At 41.0% G+C, this 17,204-nt stretch overlaps 1 protein-coding gene across 1 annotated transcript in view; it reads left to right on the top strand.

Moving 5' to 3' along the window:
• Positions 1–10,817: 10,817 nt before the first annotated feature.
• Positions 10,818–17,204, top strand: part of LMAN1L (lectin, mannose binding 1 like) — a 74,056-nt gene continuing 67,669 nt past the window's right edge. The window contains exons 1-4 of the mRNA XM_066589950.1: positions 10,818–11,022; positions 11,724–11,878; positions 13,534–13,641; positions 14,435–14,496. Coding sequence (XP_066446047.1) covers positions 10,863–11,022; positions 11,724–11,878; positions 13,534–13,641; positions 14,435–14,496 — 485 coding nt within the window. The 5' untranslated portion in view covers positions 10,818–10,862. The remainder of the gene's footprint in view (positions 11,023–11,723; positions 11,879–13,533; positions 13,642–14,434; positions 14,497–17,204) is intronic.

The following is a 17,204-nucleotide window of genomic DNA, read 5'->3' as shown; positions in this document are numbered from 1 at the left end:
GTTGACTTTTTTTTTTTTTGCTTTTTACTCCCTATAAAACTAAAGCATGTAGTAAAGTCAGTGACAAAGATATAAAAAGAATAGCCCTATATGTAACATAGTATGTAAGGCTGAATGAAGACAATGTCCATCTAGTTCAGCCTGATTATCCTCCTGTGTTGTTGTTCCAGAGGAAGGCAAAAAACCCCAAGAGGCAGAAGCCAATTAGCCCATTTGGGGGAAATTCCTTCTCGACTCCCTAATGGCAATCAGACTAATCCCTGGATCAACCCCTAATAGTTCCTACCTGCATGTATACCCGGATTAACAATTGACCTAAGATTTATATCCTGTAATATCCTTCCGCTCTAGAAAGACATCTAGTCCCCTTTTAAACTCCTCTATGGATTTTGCCATCACCACATCCTCAGGCAGAGAGTTCCATAGTCTCACTGCTCTTACAGTAAAGAACCCTTTTCTGTATTGGCGATGAAACCTGCTTTCTTCTAGACGTATTGGGTGCCCTCTTGTTACAGTCGCAGTCCTGGGTATAAACCGATCATGGGAGAGATCCTTGTATTGTCCCCTCATGCATTTATACATATTTATTTGATCACCCCTTAGCCTTCTCTTTTTTTCCAGAGTAAATCCCAGTTCCTTCATGCCATGTATTAGTTTAGTTGCCCTTCTTTGAACCCCCTCAAGCACTGCAACATCGTTCCTGAACATCGGTGACCAGAACTGTACGCAGTATTCCATGTGAGGCCTGACAAGTGCCTTATATAGTGGAAGGATAATGTTCTCGGTCCTCGCCCCTATACCTCCTTTAATGCACCCCAACACTTTATTAGCTTTTGCAGCAGCTGTCTGGCATTGGTTACTCCAGTTTAATCTACAATCCACTTTTTCCATATCACTTTTCCGTAGCAGAACCCCATTCAGTGTATATTGGTGACATCCGTTTCTCCTGCCCATGTGCATAACTTTACATTTATCAACATTGAACTTCATTTGCCATTTTTCTGCCCAAGCCCCAGCTTATCTAGGTCCATTTGTAGCCGTACATTGTCCTCCTTTGCATTGATTATATTGTAGAATTTTGTCATCTGCAAATATTGATATTTTACTGTGCAGTCCCTCTATCAGGTCGTTGATAAATATATTAAACAGAATGGGGCCTAATACTGAGCCCTGTGGCACCCCGCTAGCAACGGTGGCCCATTCTGAGTACGAACCATTTATTACCACCCTATGCTTTCTGTCTCTGAGGCAATTCTTTACCCAACTATACACGTTTTCACCCAATCCGAGCTGTCTCATTTTATATATCAGCCTACTATGAGGCACAGTGTCAAATGCTTTAGAGAAGTCCAGATATACGAGATCAATAGACTCTCCCAGGTCCAGCCTAAAGCTTACTTCATCGTAGAAGCTGATCAGATAGGTCTGACACGATCGACTCTTCATGAATCCATGCTGGTGAGGAGTTATTCTGTTGTTCTCCTTGAGGTATTCTTCAATGGCGTTTCTCAGAAACCCCTCGAATATTTTTCCAGTTAGTGACGTGAGACTTACCGGCCTGTAGTTACCAGGCTCACTTTTGGACCCCTTTTTGTAAATTGGAACCACGTTGGCAATGCGCCAATCCAGTGGTACAACCCTAGTCTTGATAGCTAGGCCGCTAATATTTATGGATACTATCTCATCACTTAGTACCCTTGGGTGTATTCCATCTGGGCCTGGCGATTTATCGATTTTAATCTTCTTTAACAGGCTCCGCACTTCCTCCTGCGTTAGGTATGAGATATTTTGTGAGGGGTTCATTTTATTGCCCTGCATCTCGTGTGGCATTTCCTTTACGTTAGTGAATACGCTTGAAAAGAAACTAATAGGTTTGCCTTTTCTCCATCATCTTCAATGCTTTCTCCTGCATTATTTGTTAAAGGGCCCGTGCTCTTGGTGCAAATCCTTTTGCTGTTAATATATTTAAAAAATTGTTTTGGGTTGTTTTTGCTCTGTTTGGCGATCAGTTTTTCTGCCTTCTCCTTAGCAATTTTGATCTGATCTTTGCATATTTTATTTTTTTCCCTGTACGATTTTAGCGCTTCTTCGCTGCTTGCTTTTTTTTCGTTTATTGCCCCCCTTACAGTCTTCTCGAGCCACATTGGTTTCCTTTTACTTGAAGTTTTTATTTTTAAAGGGAATGAAGTGCTCGCATGAGGAGATTAGGATACTTTTAAACTTTTCCCATTTGTACTGATATTTTTGAGGATGTTGTCCCAATTAATGTTACCAATAGTAGTTCTAAGCTAATCAAATTTTGCTTTACTAAAGTTGAGTTTATTTGTTGCTCCCTGTCCCGGGAAAAAAAACCCAGCAAAAATAATAATTTTGATTTGAGTTGAAGGAAAAAAATAGGGTAGTTAAACCACTACATGGTTAAAATCCCTAAAAAATGTCTGGTCCTTAAGGGATTAAAGAAGATCAAATGACTTTGGTAGAATGCACGTGTATGTTTGAACCTGTATTTTGTGATCGCTGGCTATGTGCTACTAAGCATTATGCCACTTTCTATCAGAGCTTAGTTGTCACAATACAGGCAGCCACAATTGACACCTGAATTTGCTGACAGACTGCAAGAAGCTGCTGAGAATATGATTTCAGATTGTCTGTACAAAGGCTACCCTTCTCTCCATTCCTCACCTCCATCTTTGACTTCGCTCAACCACTTCTCTATACAAGAGAACATTAAACCACCACCTCTACTGCATTATCAGCCACTCGGACACATTGTCCAATTAGCTACAAAAGGGAATAAAAGGCCAAAGCATGATCTTATTTAATTTTTTAAGCCAGAAATTGAAGCCGCCTCTATGTTTGACTTCCCAGGGAGGACAAGAAGTCGTAAAATCGGGCAAACAATAAAGCGTGGCCGTATACTGATCATCTTCTGTAACCACTTCTCTGATTTGGCTTAAAAACTGCATTTACAATAGAAAAAAATTACTGCTGAAACTCAAAAACTTGCTATGTTAAGTGTTACTGAAAAGAGGGATAGCAAAGCCTCATGGAGATATAAAAGATCCTTGGTCAACACAATCTGTATTTGATCAGAAATAATAAGCTCTTCTTCCATTATGTATATTTATCTCAGAAATTATCTGAGTATTAAGTCCTGTTTCCAATTGTTTGCATGTTCCCTACCTTCATTGACCTGGGCTAATAATCGCCTCTCCGCGGCATCTTTTGTGGGTCCCTGGTGCCAGAATCTGATCGCCTATTTCTTCTAGTGCTTCTGGGGAAAGCAAAAACGCGGACCTTCTTTCCTTCCAGGAGGTCACATAATGGAGTCGGCAGCATGCTCAATGAACCAGAGGGCAGTAATGTTGCAGCTTCACAAGTATCCTCACCTGATCCTCCTCAAGGAAGCTCTGGTAATTCACCCTCTCATCACCCTGCACTTTTGCTGGAGCTCACCGTGCAGGAAGAAGGACCCAAACCTGTAAGTGCCGCAGCTAACTCAAATGGTGACTGCAGATGTATCTGATTAGCAACACATTATACAGCAGAACTTGCTTCAGTATCGCTCTATAGTCCTCAAACCAGTTTTTGATGAATCTCTTAAAACTTTGTTGCTGGAGGTGAGCTCATCACTTCGGAAAGATATGAGTGCTGCTTTTAAAAACCTACAACCAGAGAGGTTACCGCACTTGGAGACTGTACTTCTCACACTGAATCTAAAGTGGCAGAATTCTCAACAGCTCACAATAAGTTGGTGGAAATAAATAATTCCCTAGTGGAGGATGTAGGCGCACTGAGATGGATAGTAGCAGATTCGGAAGATCCGTCTCACCGTAACAATATGTAGTTCAACGGCACAGCTGAAACAGTTAAAGCAGAGCAGTTTGCGAAATATCTTGCCGATTTCTTTGTTGTGGTCCTTCTAAATACACCTCAAATTGATCTGTTAATCGAGTGCACTGAATACCAAAACCTAAATCTCCGCCTGTATTGACTCCAAGGGATGTTATTGCTTGTTTTGTATTTCTACCATTTTAGCGTTAAACTGTTGCAAGCGACTAGGAATGTACAAAACCTTCCAGACAGATTTAAAGACATTTCCGTGTTTACTCATCTATGGCCAGACATTGCCAATTTGCCATGAAAATTCTACCTGCAAATGATATCCTCTACAAATGGGAGTTTCCTGTGAAATTAGCAGTAACAAGAGGGGGAAAAACTAGTTTTTGACTCTCCTGCCAAGGACGGGGGTGGGGGTGGGGGGGGGGGGACTCACTAATGTTTCAAATTCACCTAGAGGGAAGCAAGCTATGAGAAGATGAATGGGTGACAAAATCAAGTAATTAAAAACATAAATTATATCACTTAGTGTTCATACATCTCTCACTTGTGTGTGTTGAAGCGCATGCATAACTACCCTCATTGTCATAAAGAAGGAAAAAAATGCACCTAAAAGGAGATGTTGGAATCGGACGAAACTTTTTATGTATAACAATATATAACAATATCAGAACAAAAGGATAATTTATAGCAAAACACTTGAAGAGAAGTTCAAGTACCCTCTTGTACCGCCTCTAGCTTGGATGCAAGATGTGATACGGGGGGAGGGGGGGAATGGAGACATACAGGTTCCATATGACATCATGCAGCATATTGGTCCACATTTGCTAGAACGGCCTCTAGATTGTTCAAAATAGTAAAGTGTCGAAGTTGGTGTCCCAGATGGTCCCATATATGTTATAATGACGGCCAGGCAGCCAGGGAAGTGTGGCAATGTTGTGGAGGCTCCTGTGACACCCCCTCCCCCCCGTCTGTGTGGCCGAACATTATCCTGCTGGAAAATGCCTCTTGGAAGCCGCCATGAGAGGAATACATGTGGCTGCAGGATGTCCTGAACATATCGCTGAGCTGTCATTGTCCCTCGTACCACTACTAGGGGTGACTGACTTTTGTATGCGATGGCCGCCCAGACCCTCACATTATCAGTGGGCAGTGTGCTGCTCCACAGTAAAAACATAATTGAGGTGCTCACTCCTAGGTCTCCAGACACAAACACTGCCATCATATGTGCCCAAACTAAACCTGGATTCGTCTATGAAAACAACCCGGTTACAGTCTGTAGCGGTACTTTTTGTCCACAGCAAACAGAGGTGACGGTGGGTGTCAAAGACTATACACATAATTGGCGGCCTCGGACCAATTGTCCTTTGGCCAAGTGCCTGGAAATGGTTCAGACAGATACAGGGGCCTGTTACGATGGTGTCACTTGTCTCTGGATTGCAGTCAACAAAACAGTTTGAGCTGCTTGTGCTTATTGGCCGATCAAGCGATCCTCTCTACTGGAGGTCTGTCGAGGACATCCTGAGCCCAGTCGCCTTGTGTGTGTGCCGTCACACATCCACTGGTCCCAACACCTCCTAACAGTCTGGTCAGAATGACCCGGGTCGCAAGCAATTCACCAATAAGACCATCCAGCTTCTCACATCTTAATAATGCGCCCCTCTCAAACTCCTAACTGGGTGCAAGGTCTTCGATTTCGTCATAGAGGTCTGTTTAGTGATTAACAAGCTGTACACAAACCGAAGAGAGGTCAACTACACACAAGCAGCCTCTGAGAGCCTTTTTATAGGCCAAGGGTGGAACCACTTTTAGGGTATCAGTTGGCAAGACCGTTCATCTAATCATTTGCATATCTGCCTGAGATTTAACTACATGCCGGGTTTTGCAGCCAAACAACAACTACTAGGAGCTTGTTTTCTTACAACGTGTATTTACCTTACAAAGTCATTTATTGTGGTTACATTTTGTTCAGCTTTTTTGATGTTTCTTTTAAGTATCCTTACCTGGATGCCTTACATACTGCCTTCATCATAGCAAAGGAGTGGCAGAATTTAAATGTTCTTAAAGGGGTTGTCCCGCGCCGAAACGGGTTTTTTGTTTTTTTTTAAACCCCCCCCCCCCCCCCGTTCGGCGCGAGACAACCCCGATGCAGGGGTTAAAAAAACAACCCGCACAGCGCTTACCTGAATCCCGGCGGTCCGGCGTCTTCATACTCACCTGCTGAAGATGGCCGCCGGGATCCTCTGTCTCCATGGACCGCAGGGCTTCTGTGCGGTCCATTGCCGATTCCAGCCTCCTGATTGGCTGGAATCGGCACGTGACGGGGCGGAGCTACACGGAGCTACACGGAGCCCCATTCAGAAAAGAAGAAGACCCGGACTGCGCAAGCGCGGCTAATTTGGCCATCGGAGGGCGAAAATTAGTCGGCACCATGGAGACGAGGACGCCAGCAACGGAGCAGGTAAGTATAAAACTTTTTATAACTTCTGTATGGCTCATAATTAATGCACAATGTACATTACAAAGTGCATTATTATGGCCATACAGAAGTGTATAGACCCACTTGCTGCCTCGGGACAACCCCTTTAACTTTTAAACCCCCCTCTGTATCATCACTAAAAGGTTGTTGCGTACTCAAACAGGTTTGTGTTATTTGATGTTAATTCATGTTACTATCAGTTTTTGAATTGTTCTTGCAATTTACTAGTCTACTACAGAAGATTCTATACCCACGTATCGTTAGCTGGTCCCAAAGTGTTTCACTGTTTTATATAAACTTCAGAATTTGCTACATAATTGTGCTCAATGTAAAAGAAATTAACAGTTCTTTTTAAAAGATCTCTACATTGGAAAGATGTTAAAACCTTGAATGAAGATATTTTGTGCATACAAGAATCGCATCTTAATCGGGTGGATATTTTCCGCTTAAGATAAACATTTCCATTATATTCTTACTGCTCCGGCAATTAACAAAAAGGGAGTAGTGATTGCGATGAAAAATACTTTTGGTTTTTTTCCTCCAATTTAGACCCCTTTATCAGCCCAATGGGAAGATATATTATCTTGGTTTGTACAATAAATTATACAATAGGAGTCATTTATGCCCCCATTCCCAAAAAAGTATTTTTTTTCAATTGTAATAAGAATTATGTCCTGACTGCCAGAGAGTTTAACAGTTATGTGGCCATCTCTAGACAAATTTTTTTATTATTGATATATGGAACTTGCATCGCCTTGCTGCAAAAGATTATACCTTTTTTTCATATGCGCAGAAGACAAACGCCCAAATAGACATATTCTTCACTGATATCTGTTGCTTCAGCGTGCAGTATCTTCTAAAATTGGTATAATTACTTGGCCTGATCACATGCCAATCTCTTTAATTAAAAGGGCTCTGTCATTAGAAAAAAATTCAATACTTACCTATTCCTTCCCAGGCAATCTTCTTAGTCCCCATGGTCCCCTTCTTCCTGTGGTGTAGCATCCATTCTCTGCATTCTGTTTCCTGCAGGTCAGTGTATGCTACATCACTAGTGATGTAGCATTCACTGCCTAGCAGGGAATACAGAATCCTTGGCACTTTGCTTTAGCACGCAGGCTGTTGCCGTAACTGCGCATGCACAGTGTCTAGCTGCGATTGTTCATATACTTTTTATTTTACTGCTGTTTCCGGACTCGGGTTACTGCATTCGACAGCGGTTTTTAGTGCACCCTATCATTTTGATAGGTGATGTGGTGCGTTAAATGTGAAAACGCAGCAAAATAGAGCAGACAGCTCATTCCCGTGCAGGTCTGCGAGGCCCCATTGAAATCCAGTTGGAGTGCTTTACTGCAGCATTTTGAAAACGCTGTGGTAAAAATCGCATGTATGAGAGTGGCCAAATTGTCGATATAATAAAGCCATTGCATTATTAGCATCAAATGGCAAATCTAGAGCTGCTACCTCAGATGTACCATTTTAATGCACAAAATAAAAAAATATATTTAACCCCCAAACTATAGCCAATAATATAGCTGATTATTATGCTGCACGTTATAATCTCTGACGACTATAGATGAGCGAGTATACTTGCTAAAGGCAATTGCTCGAGCGAGCATTGTCTTTAGCGAGTATGTCCCCCGCTCGAAACTGAAGGTTTGGGTGCCAACAGTGGGCACGGAGCTGCGGGGGGAAGGGGGGCGGAACGGAGGGGAGATCTCTCTCCCTCTCTCCCCCCCCCCCCGCTCCCTCCTGCTGACAGCCGCTACTCACCTCTCCCCCGCACCGGCACCCGAACCTGCAGTCTCGAGCGGGGGAGATACTCGCTAAAGGCTATGCTCGCTCGAGCAATTGCCTTTAGCGAGTATACTCGCTCATCTCTACTGACGACCCATCAACTCCCCAACCCACTACGGTGGAGATGCCCAACTTAAAATTTTATTTAGTTCCCTATATCTCTCTAGCAAAAATCAATAGCGCTATCAAGTCACTTAAACCACATAAAACTCCTGGCCCTGATCGATTAACAAGCAATTGCTGTAAAGTTTTTCAGTCTATCTTATACCTTCATATTCTTTCTCTTTTTAACAATGTACACACCGGATAGAATCCCCAAAGAGATGTTATGTGCCACGATTATTACTCTCCCTTAACCAGGAAAAATCCCAGAGAAACCTGGAAACTCCCGTCCTATGTCATTACTTAACACGGAAAATTCTTTAAGGAGTTCAGTACTGGTGGTCACAAATGCCCAGTAGTTCAGCTCCAGTGTCTCCATCCTCTTACATGAGTGGTGGAGTTATTCATGTTATTGTACAGGCCAGTAAATAAAGCCCCATTTACACACAACAACCCTCAAAATTTGTTCAAACAATGTCTTTTGAGCAATATTCGTTGCGCGTAAATGCTTTTATCTTTCACTCTTTGGCTGAATGATGATTTTTAGGTGAGCATAAAATCCATAGTTCAGCCAGAGAGAGATAGCAGAGACCGCACGCTGTGTTCTCCACGGTAGCAGCTGATTACATTGTATTCAGCTGGCAGCCCATGCAAAGACACTGCAGTTGAGTGCAAAGTCTAGACCACATGCCAGGATATGCAAACAGCTGCTGAAGGCTCATTTGCATGCAATTGAAGCTGATAAAGTGCTAATGCACATTAGTGCCCATTAGTACTTTATGCAAAATGATCGCTACAACTATCAATTTTTCAATTATTTGAAAGATTGTCTTTGCGTGTAATTGAGCCTTAAAAATGTGTGCTGCTTATCAGCATTTTTTTAAATACATTAGCTGGACTTCTTGAGAAAATCGAAAAAAATACTAGGGAGAGTCATAACAGGTATGAAACACCAACATCAAGGTATGGGAACATTTGATTGTAATTTGAATTATACTCTGCAGGATCTAGAAAAATGTAATATTTGTGAGACACCATTAAGGCCTTATCATGTTTACTGGAGCCAAACAGATGACTTTAATGAATAAGGCCTTAATTTAAAGAATTCTTTGCAAGCATGCACATTTCAGAGCTTCGAATCAGTTTCCTTAAGACACAAGGATCTTCAGAGGGGAGGTATTTTAAATATCTTTACATGACTGAATTGTGAGCTGAACTGCTACTGTACTAGAGGGAAAAAGCCATTGTTTGACTATGCACTTTCTTCCCAACACGGATTGTGCTAACATATATCATCCATATTAAAAAAAAAAATCTGATTAGTGTGCCATTATTTATGTCCTCGTTATTTTTATTGAATTTTTACCATTTTCCCGGTCAAAAGAACTTCCCCATAACTCAGTAGTTTTAAAAGTTCAACCATACATTTCGGCGCACAAATATGGTTGGACACCATTGAGAGGGAAGCAGAAAATCTTTTACCAATATTCATGTGTCCCCATTTACTTGAAGCTGACATGTAGTCACTAAGACTTTTTTTAGACACACAGATTGAATGGCTAAGGGATAATCCACAAAGCACACAAATGTGTTCAGTGACTTTTGCTGAGTTATATTTTAAAATGAGCAACAATAGAGCTGACTGGACATCAAGTATCACACAAAATGCAAACTTTCTGAGCATGGCACATGTACACAGTGGAAATTGGCAGTCATTGAGGCAAAAAGAGGCCACAGGATATGTGAAAATACCATATTATGACCCATTTAACTTTTTTTTCCGTTGCCCACTATCTGAAGTATCAAGTTCCTGCAGAACAACGGATTCGAATTTGTTTTTTTTGCAGCATCGTTATCCTCTAAAAAGAGTTTTTTTGTTATTTTTTTAGTTTGAAGCCCTGTTTACACAGAATGATAATCATTAAGTTTAAACATGAGCAAACAACTGGATGACTAATGAGAATCGTGTGCTACTCGCTGGTTGGTCAATTACGGGCAGCATAAAAATCATCACCTGATCAGGCACTTATCGTGCCATTTTAACACTGATCATTCATAGGAATGTGAACCATTGAACGATAAGTGCCCGAGGACAGTACATTTCTTAACGAGAATTGTGTAGTCTAAACGGGCTGGCCGAGCGTGAACGTTCTGGTTATGATATCACCAACTTGTTCCGTTGGGCTAATGAGAATCGTGAGAGTCTCGGTCCTTGTAAAAGGGCCACAACGTTATAGTAGAGAATTGTCTGGAACGTCATTCCCTAGTTTGTAAAAGTAGCTACAAACTAAAGTTTTAACTGAATTCTTCTATTTTTTAACCACTACATAACCAACCCAGATACGGAGAAATTTACTTGGCTTTCATGCAATTAGTTCAGAAATTCCAGATATATTCTTGCACATGGTATCACAGTGTTCAGTATACGGTACCTCCGAATTGAAAGTTCTAGTTTGTTAATAACCCTTTCTATGTGTGGGAATATCCAGATGCTCCTCTTCTGCTAACTGATCAATGCATTCTTTACCCAATCAGCAAATGCCGGGTTAGTTTTACTTCTAACCCACCTCCTTGTCTCTGCCTAGTGTGGCTAGTGTAGTTCTCCTCTGGTCATAGTCCAGAGATTGCCACAACTGATCCACTAATGTGTTTCCCAAGCTTGCTTTTGTTTCTATCCCTTCTTTCACCTTGTTTCCCAGCACAGGATGTGCCCGCTCACCGTAGGTTTGAGTACAAGTACAGTTTCAAGGGGCCTCACATCACCTTTCCTGATGGAACTATACCCTTCTGGGAGACATATGGAGGTAATTATATTTTATAGAATATTAAAATAGAAGGCTATATTAAATATAGGTTATTTTAGGGCATAAAAACAAAGCTCCACCAGTAATAGTAGTAATATAATGTTAGTACTTATACAAATTTTAAAGAATACCAATGAAAATTGAGGCCACCTGTGTAAATGAGGCATCATGGAAATAATATACCACATCCTGATTCACTTTTTTTGTGCATTATGGTAAAAAGAATGGTGAATACCATGTGCATGCCACTTTTGTAAGTATTTTAAAAGAATCACTGTTTGTGCTACAAGAATTACACTTTGACATAAAAGTGACAGATGTAAGAAGTGGCATGTAATATTTGATAACTTTGTCAGTAAATTAACCTAAAAAACAGCAACAAAGTGAAATGAGTGACAAGGAATAATGCAATATTTGTCCATGTGCGCCAATCTGTATAGTATGTGCCCTGACGGCAAAAACTGCATCTGATTAGATGAAGAACCTTATAATGAAAGCTGGTATTTAAATAAATTAACAATTTAGTAACATGAAATAATAAGTGGTATATTTTAAGAAACTATTGTGATTTTGGATTATAACAATGTAATATTCTAATACGTAGGCTTTAAGTTTTAGATCTTATTTTTTTGCAGATGCTTAAATTACTGTGACCATTTTCATTACTTGGTTAAGCATCTCATATGTCGGTATTCTTGTAGATGTGACTTCTGGTCCTGATGAAGTTCGCCTTGTTTCATCTCTGAAAAATCACAAGGGCTCAATGTGGACAAAGAATAATTCTTCTTTTTCACACTGGGAGGTGGAAATGTCTATAAGGATCTTCGGTCATGGACGAGTAGGAGCTGAGGGACTGGTAATAATAGAATTTTTATATTTTATAGAAGTGTAAGGGAAGAATACGAGTCTAGGAGAATTACAGGTGACTCTCCAAGTTCCCACCTATTTTAGACTACTTTAACATGACAGAATTTTGAGCAATACTTTTCATCAGTATTTCTAAGCCAAAACCATGTAAAATTTTCACATTCATGTTAATTTTCAAATCATTCAAAATGAATAAATATATATATGGTACTTTTACACAGGCTGACTATCTCAATTGATAGATGTCCTGTGTAAAAGCAGGGCCCAGCAGAGTACTGAGCAAGAAATCTCTCATTAGTCACTAGAAGCATTGTTTCTGCTCGCTCAACATAAGTGACTAATGAGCAACTTCTTGCTTGGTGTAAACAGGCCGTTGTTTATTTATGAACGACTGCCTGTTCACTGTGCATGGAGGTGGGCGGCTGTTGGAGATCTCTGGCACGCTCCACCTCCATTCGCTAAACGACTATCACTCCTGTGTGAAAGAGCACAGGAACAATAATGGTCAGAATAGCTGTTGAGCACTTGAGCGCCAGACAGTTGTCCTGTCTAAAAGTAACTTTACTGTAGTTACGGTTTATAATCTAGATTAAAGATTAAAGGCGTTGTCTCACAACAAACTTTACCTGTCATGGAGAGAATCAAACTGTGTCTCATGCCAAAGTGTATGGCAGTGGGGCCCACACATGTGCACCACCACTCCTTTCACTTTGGTAGGACTGTTGCATCCGGACTCTGCATGAGACGTGAAAACCGGTTGTGAGATGGCCCCTTGAAATGATTGTGCCAGCCACCATCACAGTCACATGACTAAATCAGGTCCTTCACTCAGTAGTTTAGCAGCAGTCTGCAGGAGGTTTGGTAAGAAAGGAACCTATAAAGCTCTCCTTACAATCTCCCTCCAACAACAGCTGTGCTGCTACTACCACCCATTGTCACCATGGATTGGCATGCTGAGGCCCGCATAGAAGATATTTGAGAAGCCGTCATCTATTGGTTTTATCTACTATATAACAGCTGATAACATTACCATCCTTGCTCCCAGGCTCCTCTTCTGCTTAGAGAATAAAGCACAATTTCTCACAGTGTGCATTGCGTGTCACTGTTTTCCCGCAATATTGGGGAACAGCATTGTATGTGGGCTGGTGGGGCTTGTATGCTAGGACTGCTTTTTAATCCCAGTCCATTGGTGCTCTATAGGCTGCACTTAAACTATGTAAATATTGGGAATTACCATCCATTCTATTCCAGAATGGGGCTCCAGCTCATCCTGCAGTAAGGGCAGTGCAGCCGCACATGTGCATCACCACTTCATTCACAGCCTGTCTCTGGTGTCCCATTGAAAAGAATTGAATGAAGGTGCGCATGTACGACTGCTGATACCTTCAAGTTAGAATGCTCTAGAGCTTCGTTCTTAGGATTAGTGGGGGTCACAGCAGTCAGACCACGACCAATCGGTAAGGTATCCCCTGTCCTGAGGGTGGGGGATAACTTGCTTTCATCGGATGAAACCTTTAATACCATTCACAAAAAATGATAAATATCTTTTAGCTTTGTATTTCAGGCCACATTAATTATTTACACCTGACAAAGATAAGAAGTGTCATTGTGGTATCATGTGCGATATAGTGATTTTTCTCTTAGGCCTTTTGGTATACCAGGGCAAAAGGAGAACTGGGCACAGTGTATGGCTCTGCAGACCTTTGGGATGGAGTGGCAATCATTTTTGACACATTTGATCATGATTCTAAGGTAGGTTCATGTATTGTAGGTACGCACACGCATCTATATCGTTATAGAATATACAGTAAGCACTATCTGAAACATGCTCTTGGCATGGTAAGGGTTACGCTGTACTTAGTGTTTCAGTCTGCCATGCTTCATGACGTCTTCCTGTGCTGGCTGATGATCTGATCTCCGCTGGGTAGCACAACAATTGTAGTTGCCTCATTAGTTGCCACTTATGGTGGTGTATATTTTGTTCTGTACCTTACTTTTTACCTTGTTTCTCTTTGCTTGCCATTACCTTTTCTAGTACCGCATTTATCCGCTGTGGCAACTTGGATTCAGACTTGGGTCCATGTTACAGTAAGGACGTGGGTGCTAACTAGAGATGAGCGAATGTACTCGTTTAGGGCAATTACTCGATCGAGCATCGCTTTTTTCGAGTAACTGCCTAATCGGGCGAAATGATTTGGGGGGGCGCCGGGGGTGAGCGGGGGGTTGCAGAGGGGAGTGTGGGGGGGCCGAATCTTTTCACCCGAGTAGGCAGTTACTCGAAAAAAGCGATACTCGATCGAGTAATTGCCCTAAACGAGTACGTTCGCTCATCTCTAGTGCTAACGACTGCGCCACCACACCACCCTGCTAGTATGCTAGTATCTACAATTTATACATTCATCCTACACCCTTCTGCTAGGGTTATGCATATACAATATTCGAGCCACGCCTAAACACTAACTATATACGCATTTCACCGATCTTTATATATATATATATATATTTTTTTTTTTTGAATAGTGATTTACTATTTTCCTTCCGTCAGGGAAATAATCCGGCTATAGTCATTGTGGGTAATAACGGCAAGCTGCAGTATGACCACTTGCGGTAAGTGCAGGTCTGATATTAAAATGTGTTGTTTTTTTTCTCCTCTTTGTAAATAGATAACTTAAGTGAACTTTTCACAATTAAAAATGGCAGAATTGAAGCATAGTAATATATTTAATTGAAAATTGTAACCCTTCTTCAGGCTGCTATATTTACAGAAATCTAGCTGCAGGAAGCAATAGAGTTATTACTTGGTGCCTATTCAAAGCTTTCAGAGTAGACGGAGGTAGATGACTGTATGGCAATTGTCATACATAATCTGTATGGGAAGCATGTGGCTTATGGAGTTCAGCCGTTGTCATCACACACATGCATAGACTATTGTACGGATGTATCAGCCGAGACAGATTCCTGCAGACGTTTCATGATGCAGAGAGCTAGCGTATACAACACTGATTTCAGACACATTTAAGATAAGAAATCACATAAAAAATTCTTTGATTTTGTGGCATTTTCCAAATATGATGCACATATTGCCCAACTTTTCTTATCGGCATAACTGTGTAGTTGCATAGCACTGCACATATGGATGCATTTAACTTCTGTTTCTGTTTCTATTTTGTTTGGAATGGTTTCAGAACAGTAACTCCCTCAGTTTCCTAGAAATTACATTAGCTGTATTGTGAACACTAAGTTGTGCAACCGTTTATTAGTCCTAAAAATAGAGGAAATTGCAGAATTGCAGCGTCACAGATTGTAAAAAATAAAATGGGGATGGTGAGAACAGAAGAAATTACAGCATTTCAGCAATATTTCTTCCTCCTTGTATCTGTTTATTTGTACATATTTGGTTGATGTAGCTTCATGCCCCCTCCTTAATGAGAGGAACACATGCCATATGGCTGTTCCCTCCATTCCCTCCAAGTTATAATGTCCCCACGCACATATGTGCAGAACTCAGTGCGCAGTGTCTTCCTTGCCTGGAATTAAGAACATCTGTTAACTCTTGCTCTACAGCATCACTGTACTAACGAAGAAAAATAATGGCATACATAGAAATTGTCCATGTGGGTTTTCTCTTCTAGTATACATATGTAGGCATTTTCTTTTATTACATATTAAATGTGACCCTGCAGTTATTGTGGCTCGTGCCATCAGGCTAATGACATTGTACTATATATGATGTCTCCACAGATTATATATTGTTTGTCCCTGACAAATTAATTTGCCACCATCTGAAATCAATTACCAGGAAAACTGTGATGTTGAGAACTAGGATGTGTTGATGCAAATCATTCTGTATAGACTATGCCATACCACTTCCTGATTGCTGGCCATAAACCCAATTTTTGAAGTTCATATCACAAACACGTTGCAGTTCAGCAGACATATTCTGTAGAGCTACTCTTAAAGTTTAACTATTACTGTCTTCAGACCCTTCCCTTTTTATTATGTGGTGCCGCCACAAAGCACTCTGGTGAGCGCTAATTTTATTATTATTTGTGGCTCCCAATTAATTGTGATTTGTTTTTTTTTGTTCGGACACCAGTGTCCTTGGGCACAATTTGTAGTTGTGAGTTGTGAGGTGTGGAATAATACACAGAGACAGATATTTTGCTTAAATTGTTGTAACCACAATATTATTAAATAAGACAGTCAGATGAGGTAGTTTTCTTCATCACATTCAGTGCATAATAACTGATACACAAATTGCAACACTGTAGACACCGGTGTCTAACTCATTTATACACTGGAAGATTACTCTGGATTTCTTCTCTCTATCCTTCTTTGTATTTATATCTCCTTATTTCTTTATTTCCCTCTCTTCATATTTACATCTTTTATTTTATTTTTTTATTCACAGTCAAAGCTGTCTCTTCTTCTCAGTTACTCACGGTTTCTCATTTTTTTTCCCTCTTGTTTCTCTCTTTGTCACAGCTGATCTTTCTCTTTTCACTTTTCTCTCCTGCCTGGCACTTTCTTTTCTCCTGTCGGGTGCTTCTTTTTTGCTGGTGCTCTCTCTCTGCCTGGCACTCCTCTTCTTGGCACCTCTCTTTTCTCACTACTCTTTTTACTTATTGCTTAAACATATTCTGCCTCTACTCTCTGGCACTTGCTTTGCCTGGTGCGTCTCACTCACTCTGGCTCCTGCGACTGTTGTCCGGCTATTTATCATCTCTGTCACTTGACCAGTTTGTCTGCAGCCAATCACAGCCTAACTGGTTGCTAGGTTACCTGTATCCCTTGTGTAAACTGACTCAGATTAAACCCTAGGGCCGGTTAATATATTATCAGTCCCCATAACTAAACTGTGCTATGCAGTGCCTATTTTCCAGGCTACTACAATTACTATTTGTTATATTGTGGCCTTGTGGAAGTTTTCCCCCATTATTCTGTACTTAATACCCCATAATGGCAAAGTGAAAACAGAATGTTAGAAATCTTTGTAAATTTCTTAAAAATTAAAAACTAACATTTTGCATTGACATAAGTATTCAGACCTTGTACTCAGTACTTAGTTGAAGCCCCTTTGGCAGCGATTACAGCCTCCAGTATATGTGGGTATGATGCCACAAGGTTTGCACACATGGATTTGGGGATTTTCTGCCATTCTTGTCTGCATATGCTCTCTAGCTCTGTCAGGTTGCGTGGGAGCCGTCTGGACAGCTACTTTCTGGTTTCGATTGTGTTCAAGTCAGGGCTTTGACTGGGTCACTGAAAGGCATTCACAGAGTTGTCCCTAAGCTACTCCAATGTCATCTTGGCTG

Source organism: Eleutherodactylus coqui, chromosome 2 (genome assembly GCF_035609145.1).
Source record: "Eleutherodactylus coqui strain aEleCoq1 chromosome 2, aEleCoq1.hap1, whole genome shotgun sequence".
NCBI classification, from domain to species: domain Eukaryota; kingdom Metazoa; phylum Chordata; class Amphibia; order Anura; family Eleutherodactylidae; genus Eleutherodactylus; species Eleutherodactylus coqui.
Note: the sequence above shows the minus strand (reverse complement) of the source record. Positions and strands in the feature narration are given on the sequence as shown.